Source organism: Schistocerca cancellata, chromosome 3, assembly GCF_023864275.1.
Source record: "Schistocerca cancellata isolate TAMUIC-IGC-003103 chromosome 3, iqSchCanc2.1, whole genome shotgun sequence".
Taxonomy (NCBI): domain Eukaryota; kingdom Metazoa; phylum Arthropoda; class Insecta; order Orthoptera; family Acrididae; genus Schistocerca; species Schistocerca cancellata.
In genome coordinates, this window is record NC_064628.1 from 127458918 (window position 1) to 127475012 (window position 16095).

General features: G+C 39.9%; 1 protein-coding gene across 1 annotated transcript in view; it reads left to right on the forward strand.

Moving 5' to 3' along the window:
- LOC126176160 (mucin-17) overlaps positions 1 to 16095 on the forward strand; it is a 157150-nt gene that overhangs the window by 98015 nt on the left and 43040 nt on the right. Inside the window, exons 4-10 of the mRNA XM_049923301.1 lie at positions 3877 to 3952; positions 6018 to 6100; positions 10152 to 10315; positions 10417 to 10475; positions 11053 to 11217; positions 11329 to 11498; positions 14176 to 14391. Coding sequence (XP_049779258.1) covers positions 3877 to 3952; positions 6018 to 6100; positions 10152 to 10315; positions 10417 to 10475; positions 11053 to 11217; positions 11329 to 11498; positions 14176 to 14391 — 933 coding nt within the window. The remainder of the gene's footprint in view (positions 1 to 3876; positions 3953 to 6017; positions 6101 to 10151; positions 10316 to 10416; positions 10476 to 11052; positions 11218 to 11328; positions 11499 to 14175; positions 14392 to 16095) is intronic.

Here is a 16095-nt window from a genome sequence, read left to right on the forward strand (position 1 = left end):
AGGAAGTCCGCTTCTATTATCGGCTCGGCGACGTGAAATCCCACGCAAACACTCGGCGTAGGTCCAAAGCTAGTTCAAAACGATGCGTACCATACGTCGCAATAGAATAATTGTTTGCGGCAGGTAGACAGAACGACGTACGCGGCCTACACCAGTGTAACATCGTTCGCGGGAAAATACACATACCAGAGCCAGTGTCAATCAAATATTTCTTGCCTGTACGCCGGTCACTCACAAACAGATGCTGTGACGCAGACTGACAATCTGGTGAAGTGTTTACACCCGATCGCCGTTGGCATTTGGGTATGTGCAGAGTTTGGTACAGCCACTAACTTGATCACCAAATCTCCTGTGATACCAGCATATCCCCTGCTGTGTTTCAGTCACAGACGCAGATGAGGCACTTGGTGATCTGCTGCATGAGCGCTTCCGGTATCTCGGTCGGCCACAATCGCTGTTGGTGTTACACCGAGACATCAATTCGCTAATCTGTTGCCGTCAGAGCACTGTAGTCGGCGCGCGAAACTGTGGCTGACGTGATCGCGCATTGCACAGTTGCTACGTTGTGTCCGCCCCGGTAGCTGAGTGGTCAGCGTGACAGACTGCCCTAAGGGCCCGGGTTCGATTCCCGGCTGGGTCGGAGATTTTCTCCGCTCAGGGACTGGGTGTTGTGTTGTCCTAATCATCATCATTTCATCCCCATCGACGCGCAGGTCGCCGAAGTGGCGTCAAATCGAAAGACCTGCACCAGGCGAACGGTCTACCCGACGGGAGGCCCTAGCCACACGACATTTCCATTTCCAATAGGCGCAGGTGAGATAGCGTCCTGTACCTTGTCTGCTAGCTCCGCCACCGCGTCTAAAGCCTTTACCGACTGCGACGCTATTGGTGGCAGGTGGCAACCGACTGCTCCAGATGGTTCTCAGCATGCTGTCAGGCACAGTGCCAGCGTCGATCTTGCTTCGGAGGTGCCGCAAGTACAGCGTCGGTTTACGATCCCCGATGCCCTCCTGCGTCAGAACTTGGCGGAGGCGTTCTTCTTGCGAAGCTGATAGTATGCAGATAAGTTCTGCCTTGAGCCGGTCGTAGGCATTACTCTCTGTCGGCGCGGTAATCACGTCTTGCAGTTGGGCCGCGTACTGATGATCTAACTGGTTCACGACCAGTACAAACTTGGTAGCGATGGTGGTTATTCCAGAGTAAAAGAAACTATCTTCAACTTGTGCAAACCATAGTGCTAGATTGCGCTACCAAAAGAGTGGTAGTCTAACGGTGAGTCTGGACACGGCAGGGTCGGTCGCAGTCAGATTTTCCGTCATATTACAGTATCACTTTATTTTGTGCGTCAGGCAGGCGATAAATCACGTCGGGATCACCAGTTTGGTCGTAGGGCTAGGTTCTGGCCCGTCCGACCGGTTATCCTGCTACTTTCCGATGATAAATAACGCACAACGATATCTCCAATGCTGAGATGACAAGAGCTTTATTCGTTCGTTCGGCAATTAATAAAGGACGTCCTTAAGACGCAGTGTGTCAAGTCAAGACTCGCGCGGAAACAAATAAGTGACTTGTTGGCTGGTTACTAAAGATCTAAGTATAAAAAATATTCTTGAATTAACATGGAGAAATCAAGAACACGGAAAAAACTATGTACTAAGAATAAACGGCATGGAGTAACGGACAACGCAGCGCTCCTGGCGGCCGGCGCGGAACTAATTCATCCGCGCAAAATAAAATGTGATGTACTCGTGAACCGAACTGCAGTGCACTGCACTACTAATTGTGGTCGCTACATAGTCTTCAGCAATCAAAAACGAAATATTTACTAAATGTGGATAGTTACAGATTTCATGATTGCTTCTAGTATCAGAAAAATATGTATTTTTTAACAAAAATCGATATAGTTTCTATATTTTATGCTTAGTTGTCAATAGTATCCATTGTGACACTTAGAACTACTTCGTCTTTTTCATGTCTGTTGAGGAATTTTATTATTTTAAATGCTTAATTTTGGTTTTCATGTAGGTCACCTCAGCTTCACTAGTAAACACTCTAAAACAAAATAAAAAAAAATGATACACCATGAAAGAATTAACCAAATTGGACAGAAATTGGTAGCCGTGATGTACATGAATAGACAAATAGATAACAATTAAAAAAATGGATGAATTATTCAAGAGAAAGAGCTTCACGAATTGAGGAAGTCGGTAATATGTAGGTCCACCTCTCGCCCTTATACAAGAAGTTATTTGGCTTGGTATTGATTGACAGAGTACTTAGATTACCTCCTGATGGCTATCATACCAAATACTGTCTCACTGACACATTAGATTGTTAAAATCTCGAGCTGGTTGGAGAGCCCCGCTTGTAATACTTCAAACATTCTCAGCTTGTGAGAGATCTGGTGACCTTGTTTGGCAAGGTAAGGTAGGATTTGGCAAGCATGAAGACAAGCAGCAGAAAGTCTCACTGTGTGTGTGTGTGTGTGTGTGTGGGAGGGGAGGGGGGGGGGGGAGAGAATCACCTTGCTGAACTGTGATCCTAGGACAACTTGCCATGAAGAGTAATGAGAGTGGGCATAGAATATTGTTGACGTACAGCTGTGCTGTAAGGGTGATGCAGATGACAGCCCATGAGGTCCTGCTATAAAACGAAATGGCACCCCAGACCATTATTCCTGGTTGTCAGGGCATATGCCAGACACAGTCAGGTTGGTGTCCCACCACTGTCCAAGGCATTCTCAGACAAATCTTCACTTGTCTTCAGGGTTCAGTTTGAACTGAGACTTATCATGGAAGACAATTACATTACAGTTAATGGGATTCCAGACTGAATGTGTCAGACACCACTGCAGATGGGCTTGTTGGGTCCACGGTCATTGGTAGTTGGCACAAGGGGCACCTTGGGCTCAGCCCCCATCCTGTGAGCTGCCATGGTCTTTGTGGTCAGTGAAGCACCATATGAAAGTCACATTGATAATAATGATGAGTCCATAGCTCTGAGTGCATCTCTGATGGCTGATCAGCCCTCACGTTCTGTTGTCTCTTTACGCTGACTGCTTCCTTTTTGATGCTGTGTTCAGCTGTGGTTCACCCTCTCCTGCCAACATTGTTGTATAGTAGCATCAATGCTATTCAAATGTTGAGCAATTCGCCAATTAGTCCAAACGGCTTCTTTGACCTCAACTCCAAGTCCTGTCTCAGATGCTGAAATCTGTTGGTATTGTTCTCGTGCCTGTTTGTGAGGCATAGTTACTGTCCAGAGGAATACAAGGAATGCAATTTGCAAAGAATTTATGCCCTGGTATTAACATGTTCCCTGTTCACTATCCATGCCAGCTGTGCAGTGAAACTGTGCTGCAGTGTCACGTACACATCCATTGGCCACCAAAGTATACATTTTTTGTTGTACCTGTATTTCAATCAATTTGTGGCCAGTTTGCATAACTTCTTGGTTGTGTTTCGTATTTTTTGTTTGAAAGTGTATGTTCCCAGCTCGCTTACTTCAGTTATCTTATTTCTCTTTGTTTACTACTGCACATGTTCTTTTATTTTCTGTTTTATCCTCAGACTTATTGGTATCAAATATTTCAAATAAGCTCTCTCTTATGTCTTATATATTTGGCAACACCATCATTTCATAATTATACTGAGAATTAGATGCTCAGAAGAAGTGATTTGTCTCAGAAAATCATATTTTTGGCACAACTGGCAGACATGTGTCACCCCATTTCCACACTCTAATGTATCCATTGTGTATATTATATTCATGGGTGTTTTTGTCAAAAAACATGGTGTAGCCAAATATTAAAAAAAATATTTTTGTTTTCTAGTGAAATGTGGTTAAAAATAATACAAAAAGTCATCTTTCTTACAGAGAACTAATTCCTGATACATACTTCGAACGTTACCAGCACAATGGCAAGCATGTAATCAACAGACCAACATCTAAGGTAAGAAGTGAGAGTACCCTGGCTTTATCCACACTATGAAAATATGAGATCTGTTGCTGCAGACTCTGTTGTGTATAAAAAGTACTGTTTTTTTGCACATACATTCCTCTTTGTAAAAAATAGATGTAGTTACTCATTGTGATTTTACTGTCATAATCTAAAGATCTGGAAATGGGTAAAATATTACTGTGGAGGATGTATCTGTTGCCCCATTGAAAACTAAGGAAACAATATAAAATTAAAAGAAAGGTCACTTCGACTCATATTGAAGAGTGAGTCAAGAAGGAACTTGAATACTAGAGAAATTAACGATGCATCTTGAGAGAGTGGAAGGTCAATGTGTTATAGAGTATGAAATATGAACACAGTCAGAAAATATTTTATAGAAATTCAGGTAATGAGGTTTGAGGAGCAAGTACAAATAAGACACTGTAGATAAATAAAAACATACAGAAAGAGAGAAACTACGAAATAAAAATCATAATCAGAAATTTGACAGAATAGCTGTGAACAGGCTAGAGGCAAATGGAGCCAATGATACAGATGAGAATAAAGTGAGCTTTGGACAGTTTGTGCTCTGATGTAAAGTAAGATATGGATATATTCATTGGACATCATTTCAGTTTATAGAGTTCAAGAAAATTTTCATTAAGATGGATGATTTTAATGTCCTTGTAACGAAACAATTACATATATCTGTGGTTTTGTCTGTACAAAACAAATTTTCCTAGGCACCATGCTGCCTGTAATCTTCACTTACAGCAGCATTTTAATAATGATGCCATGGAAATGAAATGATTGTATGGCATTGTTAGCTGGGAGGCCCCATTCGGGGGAGTTCGGCTGCCGTATTTCAAGTCCTTTTTAGGTGACGCCACATCGGTGACTTGCAAGTCAATGATGATGGACACACAACCTCCCAGTCCCCTGCCGGGAATCGAACCTGGGCCCCCTGCGTGGTGGGCGGTAACTCTACCGCTACGCTACGGAGGCAGACTAATCATGCCATATAAAGACACAAATCGCAAGACGCTTGGAAGGTAAACTTTAACATGAGTCATTCCTCCCTTGAATGTATACATCGATATGTTTGGATGCCCATTGGTGGAATGTTAATCTAAATGAAATTTGAACTGTTTAGACAGTTGTCAAATCTGACATGAACACTGAACAATTACTGAAAAAGTAATATGAAACTATTCACATAGTTTGAAAGTGAGTACAAATTCAATGTAGAAGTGAGTAAATTCTGTGCAGATTGTTGCATTGATTTCATTATTGGATAAGTTGCCTGGCACACAAAAAGGAGAGTTAGGTAATTTATAATAATTTTAATGTGACCTGTCTAAAAATGAGATTTTAAATTAATGAAAAAAAAAGAACAGTACACCATAGGTTTATGAAGGATAATAAGAATAATGTAAGAGAAAACAGTAATTCATTCATAATTGCCATTTTTATCTCTCTTGTATTCTTTTAGTTATTCTTTAGTTGAACTGGGTGCCCTACCCATTGTGTATAACTTTATATTTTTATTAATTCTACTTTTTACCTGTCCTTCGTACCTAAATGTTTCCTTTCCTGTAGCTCTGAAATCTTCCCCTTGTCCACTTCTTGCACCCATTTACTAATCCTTTCTTTCTTTGTCCACTACCTGAGGATATTTTGCTGTGAAGAATGTGATGGTATATAAGCTTTTTTCTGTTTCTTGGAGGTGTTGATCCTGTTCCTTTTGTCAAGTGTTACTTTTGATCTCTTAATGCCTGAATAAATTTATAGATGAAAGGTAAAAATAAAAAATTGTGGTGCTTTAGAGGTACCCAAAATACTCAGGAGAATGCAGCACTTGTCAGAAGCATTGGTAGCTTCATGAAGAATCAGCATCTACTGGCACTGTCATTCAAAAAGAGTTAACCTTCCACATTGGTACAATGTGAATTCATAAGACTCAGGATTAAGGGCTTAACTGTATTTTATATAAAATGTGAAAAATAAGTTCTAAAGCAGCTGCAAATGGTGACAGAAAGTACTTTATGAAACACCTAAATTACTCCTTTGTTTTCAGGAAACAGAATTGTGCCAGTACCAAGGAAAGTTGCGTGGATACAGCAATTCATGGGCTGCCATATCAACTTGTAATGGTTTAAGGTATTATTAAGAAATTTATTTTGGTCTTTAATGAAGAAATATCATTGCTCATTTCATAATATACAGGGCTATTACAAATGATTGAAGCGATTTCATAAATTCACTGTAGCTCCATTCATTGACATATGGTCACGGCACACTACAGATACATAGAAAAACTCATAAAGTTTTGTTCGGCTGAAGCCGCACTTCAGGTTTCTGCCGCCAGAGCGCTCGAGAGTGCAGTGAGACAAAATGGTGACAGGAGCCGAGAAAGCGTATGTCGTGCTTGAAATGCACTCACATCAGTCAGTCATAACAGTGCAATGACACTTCAGGACGAAGTTCAACAAAGATCCACCAACTGCTAACTCCATTCGGTGATGGTATGCGCAGTTTAAAGCTTCTGGACGCCTCTGTAAGGGGAAATCAACGGGTCGGCCTGCAGTGAGCGAAGAAACAGTTGAACGTGTGCGGGCAAGTTTCACACGTAGCCCGTGGAAGTCGACGAATAAAGCAAGGAGGGAGCTAAACGTACCACAGCCGACGGTTTGGAAAATCTTACGGAAAAGGCTAAAGCAGAAGCCTTACCGTTTACAATTGCTACAAGCCCTGACACCCGATGACAAAGTCAAACGCTTTGAATTTTCGGCGCGGTTGCAACAGCTCATGGAAGAGGATGCATTCAGTGCGAAACTTGTTTTCACTGATGAAGCAACGTTTTTTCTTAATGGTGAAGTGAACAGACACAATGTGCGAATCTGGGCGGTAGAGAATCCTCACGCATTCGTGCAGCAAATTCGCAATTAACCAAAAGTTAACGTGTTTTGTGCAATCTCACGGTTTAAAGTTTACAGCCCCTTTTTCTTCTGCGAAAAAAACGTTACAGGACACGTGTATCTGGACATGTTGGAAAATTGGCTCCTGCCACAACTGGAGACTGACAGTGCCGACTTCATCTTTCAACAGGATGGTGCTCCACCGCACTTCCATCACGATGTTCGGCATTTCTTAAACAGGAGATTGGAAAACCGATGGATCGGTCATGGTGGAGATCATGATCAGCAATTCATGTCATGGCCTCCACACTCTCCCGACTTAACCCCATGCGATTTCTTTCTGTGGGGTTATGTGAAAGATTCAGTGTTTAAACCTCCTCTACCAAGAAACGTGCCAGAACTGCGAGCTCGCATCAACGATGCTTTGGAACTCATTGATGGGGACATGCTGCGCCGAGTGTGGGAGGAACTTGATTATTGGCTTGATGTCTGCCGAATCACTAAAGGGGCACATATCGAACATTTGTGTATGCCTAAAAAAACTTTTTGAGTTTTTGTATGTGTGTGTAAAGCGTTGTGAAAATATCTCAAATAATAAAGTTATTGTAGAGCTGTGAAATTGCTTCAATCATTTTAATAACCCTGTACATATTAAATCATGCCACAACCTTACAGAACTTATTTTTTTAAATATTACAGTTTCTGCTGACAGATGCATACACATATTCTGACAAAACCTAGTTGCATAATAAAAGCAACAGCTTTTCTTCTTTTTCTTCTCCCCCACCCTCTGTCTCCCTTTCTTTCTCTCAGCTTTCTTGTGTATGTGTTATTTCTTCCTGGTGTCGTATGTGTAAGTAGAGAACCCCCAAATATCTGTACTCAATATAGCATAATACAAACTGCTGTGGTCATGAAACAGATTTTAATATTGGTTACAAAGACAGTTTGTGGTAACTGCCTGATTTTTCATCTTAAAATGGCTGTACGAATGAATGTAGTGGTCTGGTTTTCTGCTAATGTCATTATTATTTTATTATTATCAGGTGTAGCACTAATTTTCCATATTCAAACGTAACTACTGAATGACATATAACCGTCATACCATCTTACAATGTCATAAACATTTTAAAAAGTACTAAAAGAATTAAAAATAAAATCAACATCAAATCCTGGGGGAAATTACTTTCACTCTAAGACAAGATCTAAGAAAATAATTTACGTACTAAATCATATCACAACCCTACGAAACTTAACAAATTTCAGCTTCTGCTGACAGGTGGATGCTGTGGATGCACATATTCTGACAACAGCTAATTGTATAAGAAAAGCAACAGCTCAACAAAAGATCTGTGCTCAAAGACCAGAAAGTTGCACAAGTCACACCAGTAGTCAAGAAAGGTAGTAGGAGTAATCCACGTAATTACAGTCGCCTATCATTAACGTCAATATGCAGCAGGATTTTGGAACACACATTGTGTTCGAAGATTATGAATTATCTCACAGTCTATTGAAACACAGTCAACACGGATTTTGGAAACATTGTTCTTTTGAAACACTTCTAGCTCTTTACTCACTTGAAGTGTTGAGTGCTACTGACAAGGGATTTCTAATTGATTCTGAAATTCTAGATTTCCAAAAGGGTTTTGACACTGCACCTCGCAAGCAGCTTGCCATGAAATTGCGTGCTTATGGAATATTGTGTCAGTTACGTGTCAGGATTCGTGATTTTCTGTCAAAGAGGTCACAGTTCATAGTAATTGACAGGGAGTCATCGAGTAAAACAGAAATGATTTCTGGCATTCCTTAAGGTAGTGTTACAGGCCCTCTGCTGTTCCTTATCTCTATAAACAATTTGGGAGACAATCTAAGCAGCCGTCTTAGGGTTGTTTGCAGATGATGCTGACATTTATCATCTAGTTAAGTCATCAGAAGATCAAAACAAATGCAAAAAAATTTAGAAAAGATATCTGTATGGTGTGAAAATTGGTGATAGACCCTAAATAATGAAAAGTGTGAGCTCATGCACATGAGTGCTAAAAGGAACCCGTTAAACTTCGGTTACATGATTAAATCAGTCAAATTTAAAGGCCATAAATTCAACTAAATACCTAGGAATTATAATCATTAATGACTGAAACTGGAAAGAACACACAGAAAATGTTGTGGCGAAGGCAAACCAAAGGCTGCATTTTATTGGCAGGACACTTAGAAACATAACATATCTACTAAAGAGACACTTGTCCATCCTCTTTTGCAGTACACCTGCGCAGTCTGTGATCCTTACCAGATAGCATTAATGGAGTACATCGAGAAAGTTCAAAGAAGAGTAGTACATTTTGTATTATTATGAAATAGGGGAAAGACTGTCATCAACATGATACAGGATTTGGGGTGGACGTCATTAAAACAAAGGCATTCTTCATTGCGACAGAATCTTCTCACGAAATTTCAATCACCAACTTTCTCCTTTGAATGGGAAAATATTTTGTTGACACTGACCTACACTGTGAGAATCGATCATCATAATAAAATAAGAGAAATCAGAGCTTGCACGGAAAGATATCAGTGTTTGTTTTTTTCCGTGAGCTGTTCTAGATTGGAATAATAGAGAATTATTGTGAAGGTGGTTCAGTAAACCCTCTGCCAGGCACGTAAGTGTGATTTGCAGAGTATCCATGAAGAAGTAGAAAATTGTAAGAGGATGCTTTATAAATACCTTCCATATTTATAGCACTTAATTGGGCTGCAGCAAATACACATTTGAACAAAAGCTGTTTAAAGTGCAAAGTGTGTGTGTGTGTGTGTGTGTGTGTGTGTGTGTGTGTGTGTTTTCTTCTGGAATGATAAACTTCTGCCTGTTTTTATTTTGACTATAGTGTAAGTGTGGAAATGCTTTACTTTATATTTATAAACTTATTAGTCACTATCAGCCACAAAAATTGCTGTCTTTATGAGTTATTTTGCAACTGTTGTGTTGTTAGAAATGTAAAAACTTAAACACACCACTCAGCAGCAACTGCAACAGAAACAAAATGAGTAGTGCCAGAGGAGGATTCTGTTTGCCCATGGTTTTAGTATTGACTGTAGAAATGAACATTGGATTAATCTGTTGTTAGAGTTTCACAGTGCTTGATAACATACGCATATTTGCGTTTAGAGTAAGAGACTTGTAAATATGTGGAAGGTGCATTGTATATGTCATTAAAACATACCACAATGAAAACTAGAACACTAACTCTTAATTTTGTATCAATTTGACCATTACTAAAATCAGCAATTTATTTTTTTAGAGGTGTCATATTTGATGGGGAACAGATGCACTACTTAGAAAGAGGCCCAGCAGATACCGAGATAGAAGATGCTGGCGGAGGAGGGGATGGAGGTGGCGGAAGTGAAGAACTAGAATCTCACATTTTGTACAGCCATTCAGATCTTATTACAAACCATACATGTGGTAAGTCCATCTTTGTTGGAGATAAATCTTACACAAGGTAATTTGATTATATTGTAACTGATAGGCAGTGTAACACTCTTATTTGTTTAATTACTTTACAGGTTACCATGACACTCCTCATGATGTTATAATAAGTGAAGAATTTAACAGAATTCTCAGGGTATGTTCAGGTCTATTGAATACACATTTTTAAGTTAAATATGATTCATTTTTTGATTGGTTTCTCCTTTTTATGTTACATTATTTCAATCTCTCAATAGTCACCTTAGTGAATGAAGTGAATAGATTCTGTGAAGAGCACTGACTGATGATTCTTGAAAAGGCATCTTCCTTACTGAGGCTATTTGTTATCAGAAATGAACACTTTATTTCGTTTTCAGTTAGCTAATTTTGCCACCTTGGATATTATCAAGTGATGTAAGTGTTCATTTAAAATAATAATAATACTGTAATAATGGCCAAATGCATGAAAATGACTTACTTTGAGAACTTTAACACAGCTATAGGCTCAAGCTTAAGAAAGATTACTTGCTACTTATTCAGAGAGTGCTAAAGACTGATACAGTAAAAACCATTAAAAAGGATATTTTATTTTTATCTTCATATCACATACTGATTTTCATTTAAATGATACTTCATTGAACAAAAGTTTGATTTTCTTATCTTTGTGCCTCCAACTATATTAAAGTCTCTCATTTTGTTATGCATTTTGAACTACAACCTTACTTTATGTACAGTATAAAAGGGAGGCTGAGATGGTACGAGGACCATACAATGCAGACAAAAAGTCTCGTTTTGTAGAACTGGTTCTAGTTGTGGACAATAAGGAATATAAAGCACATGGAGAAAGCCGACATAATGTGTATGAACATTGTAAGAATATTGCGAACATTATCAATGCAGTAAGTATTTGGCTTCAGGTATCCACTAAACATAAAATTTTGATTGTGTTATACATGCAGGTATTATTAAAAATAATTTTCATTTCAGCTATATGTATTTCTTGTTTTCAGTTGTATGTCCCACTTAATATTTTCATTGCATTGGTTGGTGTAGTCGTGTGGACAGAAAATGATGAAATCCAACTTTTGTCTAATGGAGATTCTACACTGACCAATTTCCTTACATACCGTCGTCAGAGACTTGTCAAAGAACACCCAAATGATAATGCACAGCTTCTTACGTAAGTTTTTACCTCTTGTACTCTGATTAGCTATTATGTGAAGTATTGCAGATACCATAGCAGTAGGTAAATTGATGAAAGAAATTGCCATTATAAAACTTTATTTATTAATTGTTTTGTTTGAGTGAGCAGTGGTTATAGTGTTTAATGGACATATATTGTGTTCAGTTCTCACTGGTAGTGTTTTAGGAGGTAACATATCGGTGATATATTCTTGTGAATTGGTCGTGATACAGAGTTATTCTAAATAACTTTGTTTTAGGTAATGCAAAATATACAGTTAATATTGCTAAAGTGATGGATAGACAAGCTCTTGAAATTTTGTTCTACCTCGATAGTAGCTGCCTCGGTTTCTGTCAGATGACAGTTATAGCAGTGTTTTCAATATAGCAGCCAGCAGCAAAGAGAAAGTATTTTGTACTCTTGAATATCGCCATCATAATCATCATCATCATTCCATTACTATAGTCCAGCAGCATTTTCAAATGATATGCATGAAGGACACTCCATCTGACAACTTTGTGCCCAGATGGTCTAATAAATTTGTGGACATGCCTTGTTTATGTAAAGGGTGAAGCAGTAGGCATCCTTAATGTCAGAGCATATTGGAAATTGTGCCACTGGGTGGTCCACCTTGTTTTTTGCAACAGTTTGGCGGTAATTTGGCAACAGTTTGGTGGTAATTGACGGCTGGTTGTTTGCCTACCCTCTGATGTTTGTTTGCATACCCTCTGATGGGGTAGGATTGGCCTGTGATGGGACTGGAGTAGGTGGTGCTGGGTGGGTGTATTGGATAGGTCTTGCATCTGGGTCTTCCACAGGGGTATGATTACATTGGCAGGGGATTGGGGGTGGGAGTGGCATAGGAATGGGATAGGATGTTGTGGAAGTTGGGTGGCCAGCGGATCGTGACTTTTGGAGTAGTTGGAAGTATCTTGGGTATACAAACAAATTCATTGCTTGGCCACGGGCTCACATATGGCACCCTCCTTTGCCAACCTCTTCATGGGGCACCTAGAGGAAACAATCCTAGCTCCCCAAAACCCCAAACTCCTGGTCTGGTTTGGGTTTATTGATGATGTCTTTATAATCTGGACTCAAGGCCCAGTCACCTTATCCTAATTCCTCCACAAATTCAACACATTGTTTCCTGTCACGTCACCGATTTCGATGTCGATCTTTTCCTCTCAGGTGGCTCCATCCACACCTCGGTCCACATAAAACCCACCAATCACCAACAGTACCTGCACTTTGACGGCTGCCACCCCTTCCACACCAAAAAAATCCCTCCCATACAGCCTGGCCACCTATGGTAGATGCATCTGCAGTGAGAACAACTCCCTCACTCAGTCTGCTGAAACCTCAAAAAGGCTTTCACAGGCAGGCAGTACCCTCCAGTCCTAATTCACAATCAGATTTCCCATGCCACATGGTCATAACACACCTGATCCTCACATCCATCCCAAGAACCAATCACAAAGATGCACTCCCCCTTGTCACCCAGTACCCTCCCGGATTGAAATGACTGAATCACATCTTTTGTCAAGCCTTTGAATATCTATCATCATGCCCTGAAATGAGGGACACCCTACCAAAGATATTTCCAACCCCCTCTCAAAGTGGTGTTCCACTGCCCACCCAACCTCCACATCATCCTAGTCCATCCCTATGACACTTCCACCTCCAATCCCCTGCCACTGGCGTCATGCCCTAGAGGAAGACCCAGATGCAGGACCTGCCCAGTCCACCCACCCAGCAAAACTTACCCCTGTCCCATCACAGGTTTATTCTACCACATGAGATGCTGGTCCATTTGTGAAAGCAGCCATGTTATATACCAACTCTGCTGCAACAATCCCAATGGTACAACATGCGGCAGGGTACAATATGCAAGATATCTATTGCTGCTTCGAATGACATCAGGATCCTCCCCACTACCAACAACTTTTCTAAGCTGAGCAGATGGGAGCTATCCTTACAGCACATCCTTCGCTCCCATAATCTTCCTGGTGTGAACTTAAGATAACTCACTGCCCCCCTCCACCCTCCACCCGGTAGAGAGAGAGTGTGTGTGTGTGTGTGTGTGTGTGTGTGTGTGTGTGTGTGTGTGTGTGTGTGTGTGTGTTCATTCCTTACCCCACCCCCCACCCCCACACCCGTACCTCACCCCACTCACCCCAGTACACTCACTGTGGGGCAGTAAAGAGCTGGCAATCGACTGAGCACAATGTAGGGGGACAGGCGCGTGTGTGTGGCAGGAGGGGGGAGGGGGGTGCATGTTTTTCTACAGGTAGAAAAAAGGAACTGCATTCCAAAAGCTAGCCAAGCTCCTTACCTTTTGTTTATGTGCCTATCAAAGACACGGCACTCCTGTCTTTTGGTGAGTCATCTCCTTTATTCCTAAATAATTCATATTGGGCATTTGTAATTTTACAAGACTTTCTAAAACTATATAAAAATAGCTTTGATAAGATATATATTCCTACATCAGTTGTTCTTTGTCTTATGATTTTTCAAACCTCAACAATCATTTAGAATAACTCTGAATTTAATTTTTATTGGGACACAAGCTTAACTGAAATTTAAAAGGTTTGTCTGTTCTTTATTTATTGTTTGTGTGAATATTCAGTTCAAAAAATTACTGATAATTAAATTAATGTGTTATGTTTTGAATTAGGAGAGTGCAGTTTGAGGGTGGTGTTGTGGGGAAGGCCCTCAAGGGACCAATCTGCACATATGAATTTTCTGGTGGTGTCAGTATGGATCATAGTAGTGTGGTCGGACTAGTAGCAACAACAGTGGCACATGAAATGGGTCACAACTTTGGAATGGAGCACGACACAGCAGAGTGCAAGTGTCCAAGTGAGCGCTGTATAATGGCTCCATCTTCCAGGTAATGTAAATCTCTTAGTTACATTATCACATTAAAGGTCCTTACATATGCTTGTTAGTTCCACATGTCTAGATTTGTAGGCCTTGTCTCTCATTGGAAGAAAAGTATAATGGCTTTTACAATAGTAGGTATAATTTGTAAAACATATTTACTTATTACACGTGACTGTGGAAAGTGAAGTAGTAATGCTACAAAAGACAAATAGAAGAACTTGGATGGAAAGGAAGTTGTTTTGTCAATGCTATTTTCATTTTCAATAAGTAAAATTTGTTTTACTTTCCAGCTTGTTACTCTGTCAGACTTTTTAAAGTCAAGGTATTCTTGGTATTATTTTCATATTGTATTAGCTACATTTATTAAATAATATAGTTTCATTTCTGAAATCCTGTATTAATGATGAATATCTTTGTCCTAACATGATAAATTATCTTCATGCAGCACTTTTGTTGTTGTGGTCTTCAGTCCAAAAACTGATTTGATGCAGCTGTCAGTGCTACTATAGCCTATGCAAACCTCATCATCTCTGAATAACTGCTGCAGCCTACATCCTTCTGAATCTGCTTACTGTGTTCATCTGTTGGTCTCCCTCTATAATTTAACCCCCACACTTCCCTTCAACACTAGATTAGTGATCCCCTGATGTCTCAGAATGTGTCCTGTCAACCTATCCCTTATTTTAATCAAGTTGTGCCACAGATTTATTGCCCCCCCATTTCTGGTCAATGAATAATTAATAGTGATCAGTTCTGATCAGTGAATAATTGATATTGAAATGATCTACCCACCTAATCTTCAGCATTCTTTTATAGCACCGCACTTCAAAAGCTTCTATTCTCTTCTTGTCTACACTGTTTATTGTTCATAGAAGAATTTCATGATCCACACAATAAAAAGCCTTTGAGAGGTCACAAAATATCCCAATAGGTGGTGTTTGGTTATTCAATGCATTTAATATTTGATCAGTGAAATCATATACAGCATTTTCTGTTGAAAAGCATATTTGAAAAACAAACTGACATTTTGTTAGTACTTCATTTTTACAAATATGTGATGCTACTCTTAATATATTACTTTTTTAAGAATTTTGGATAAAGCTGTCAGAAGTGAGATTTGGCGGTTGTTAAATCTTCAAATTTAACACATATTTCGGACAACACAACAACACATATAAGTCACTGAGTAAGTTGACCTGTGTACAAGTCGGCATTCGATTAAACACTGAGTTTCAGTATAGCGGCCGCTGCTCGGATGGCCGCTTAGGTGGCGCAGCTGCTGCATGGCTGGCAGACAGAGCCGCACGTAGAGGACGTGCGCAATTGCGCGGCGGCACTTTGAATAATCGGCGAGTCACAACAGCGTTAGTTGTTAGGATCAGCTCTTTCCCATTTTTTATGCAGTGGTTTAACAATAACGTATTTCAGTCTATCTGGAAAAATACCCTGTTTCAGTGAGCTACTACATATGTGGCTGAGACCCCTGCTTATTTGTTGGGAACAAGCTTTTAGTACTCTGTTGGCAATGCCATCAATTCCATATGAGCTTTTACTTTTGAGTGAATTTATTATTTTCCTAATTTCAGGAGGAGAAGTGGGTTGAATTTCAGTTTTATCAAACTGCATAGGTACTGCCTTTTCCATATACTGCCTTGCATTTTCTGATGAATAGCTGGATCCTATTTTTTCTACAACACTTAAAAAATTATTA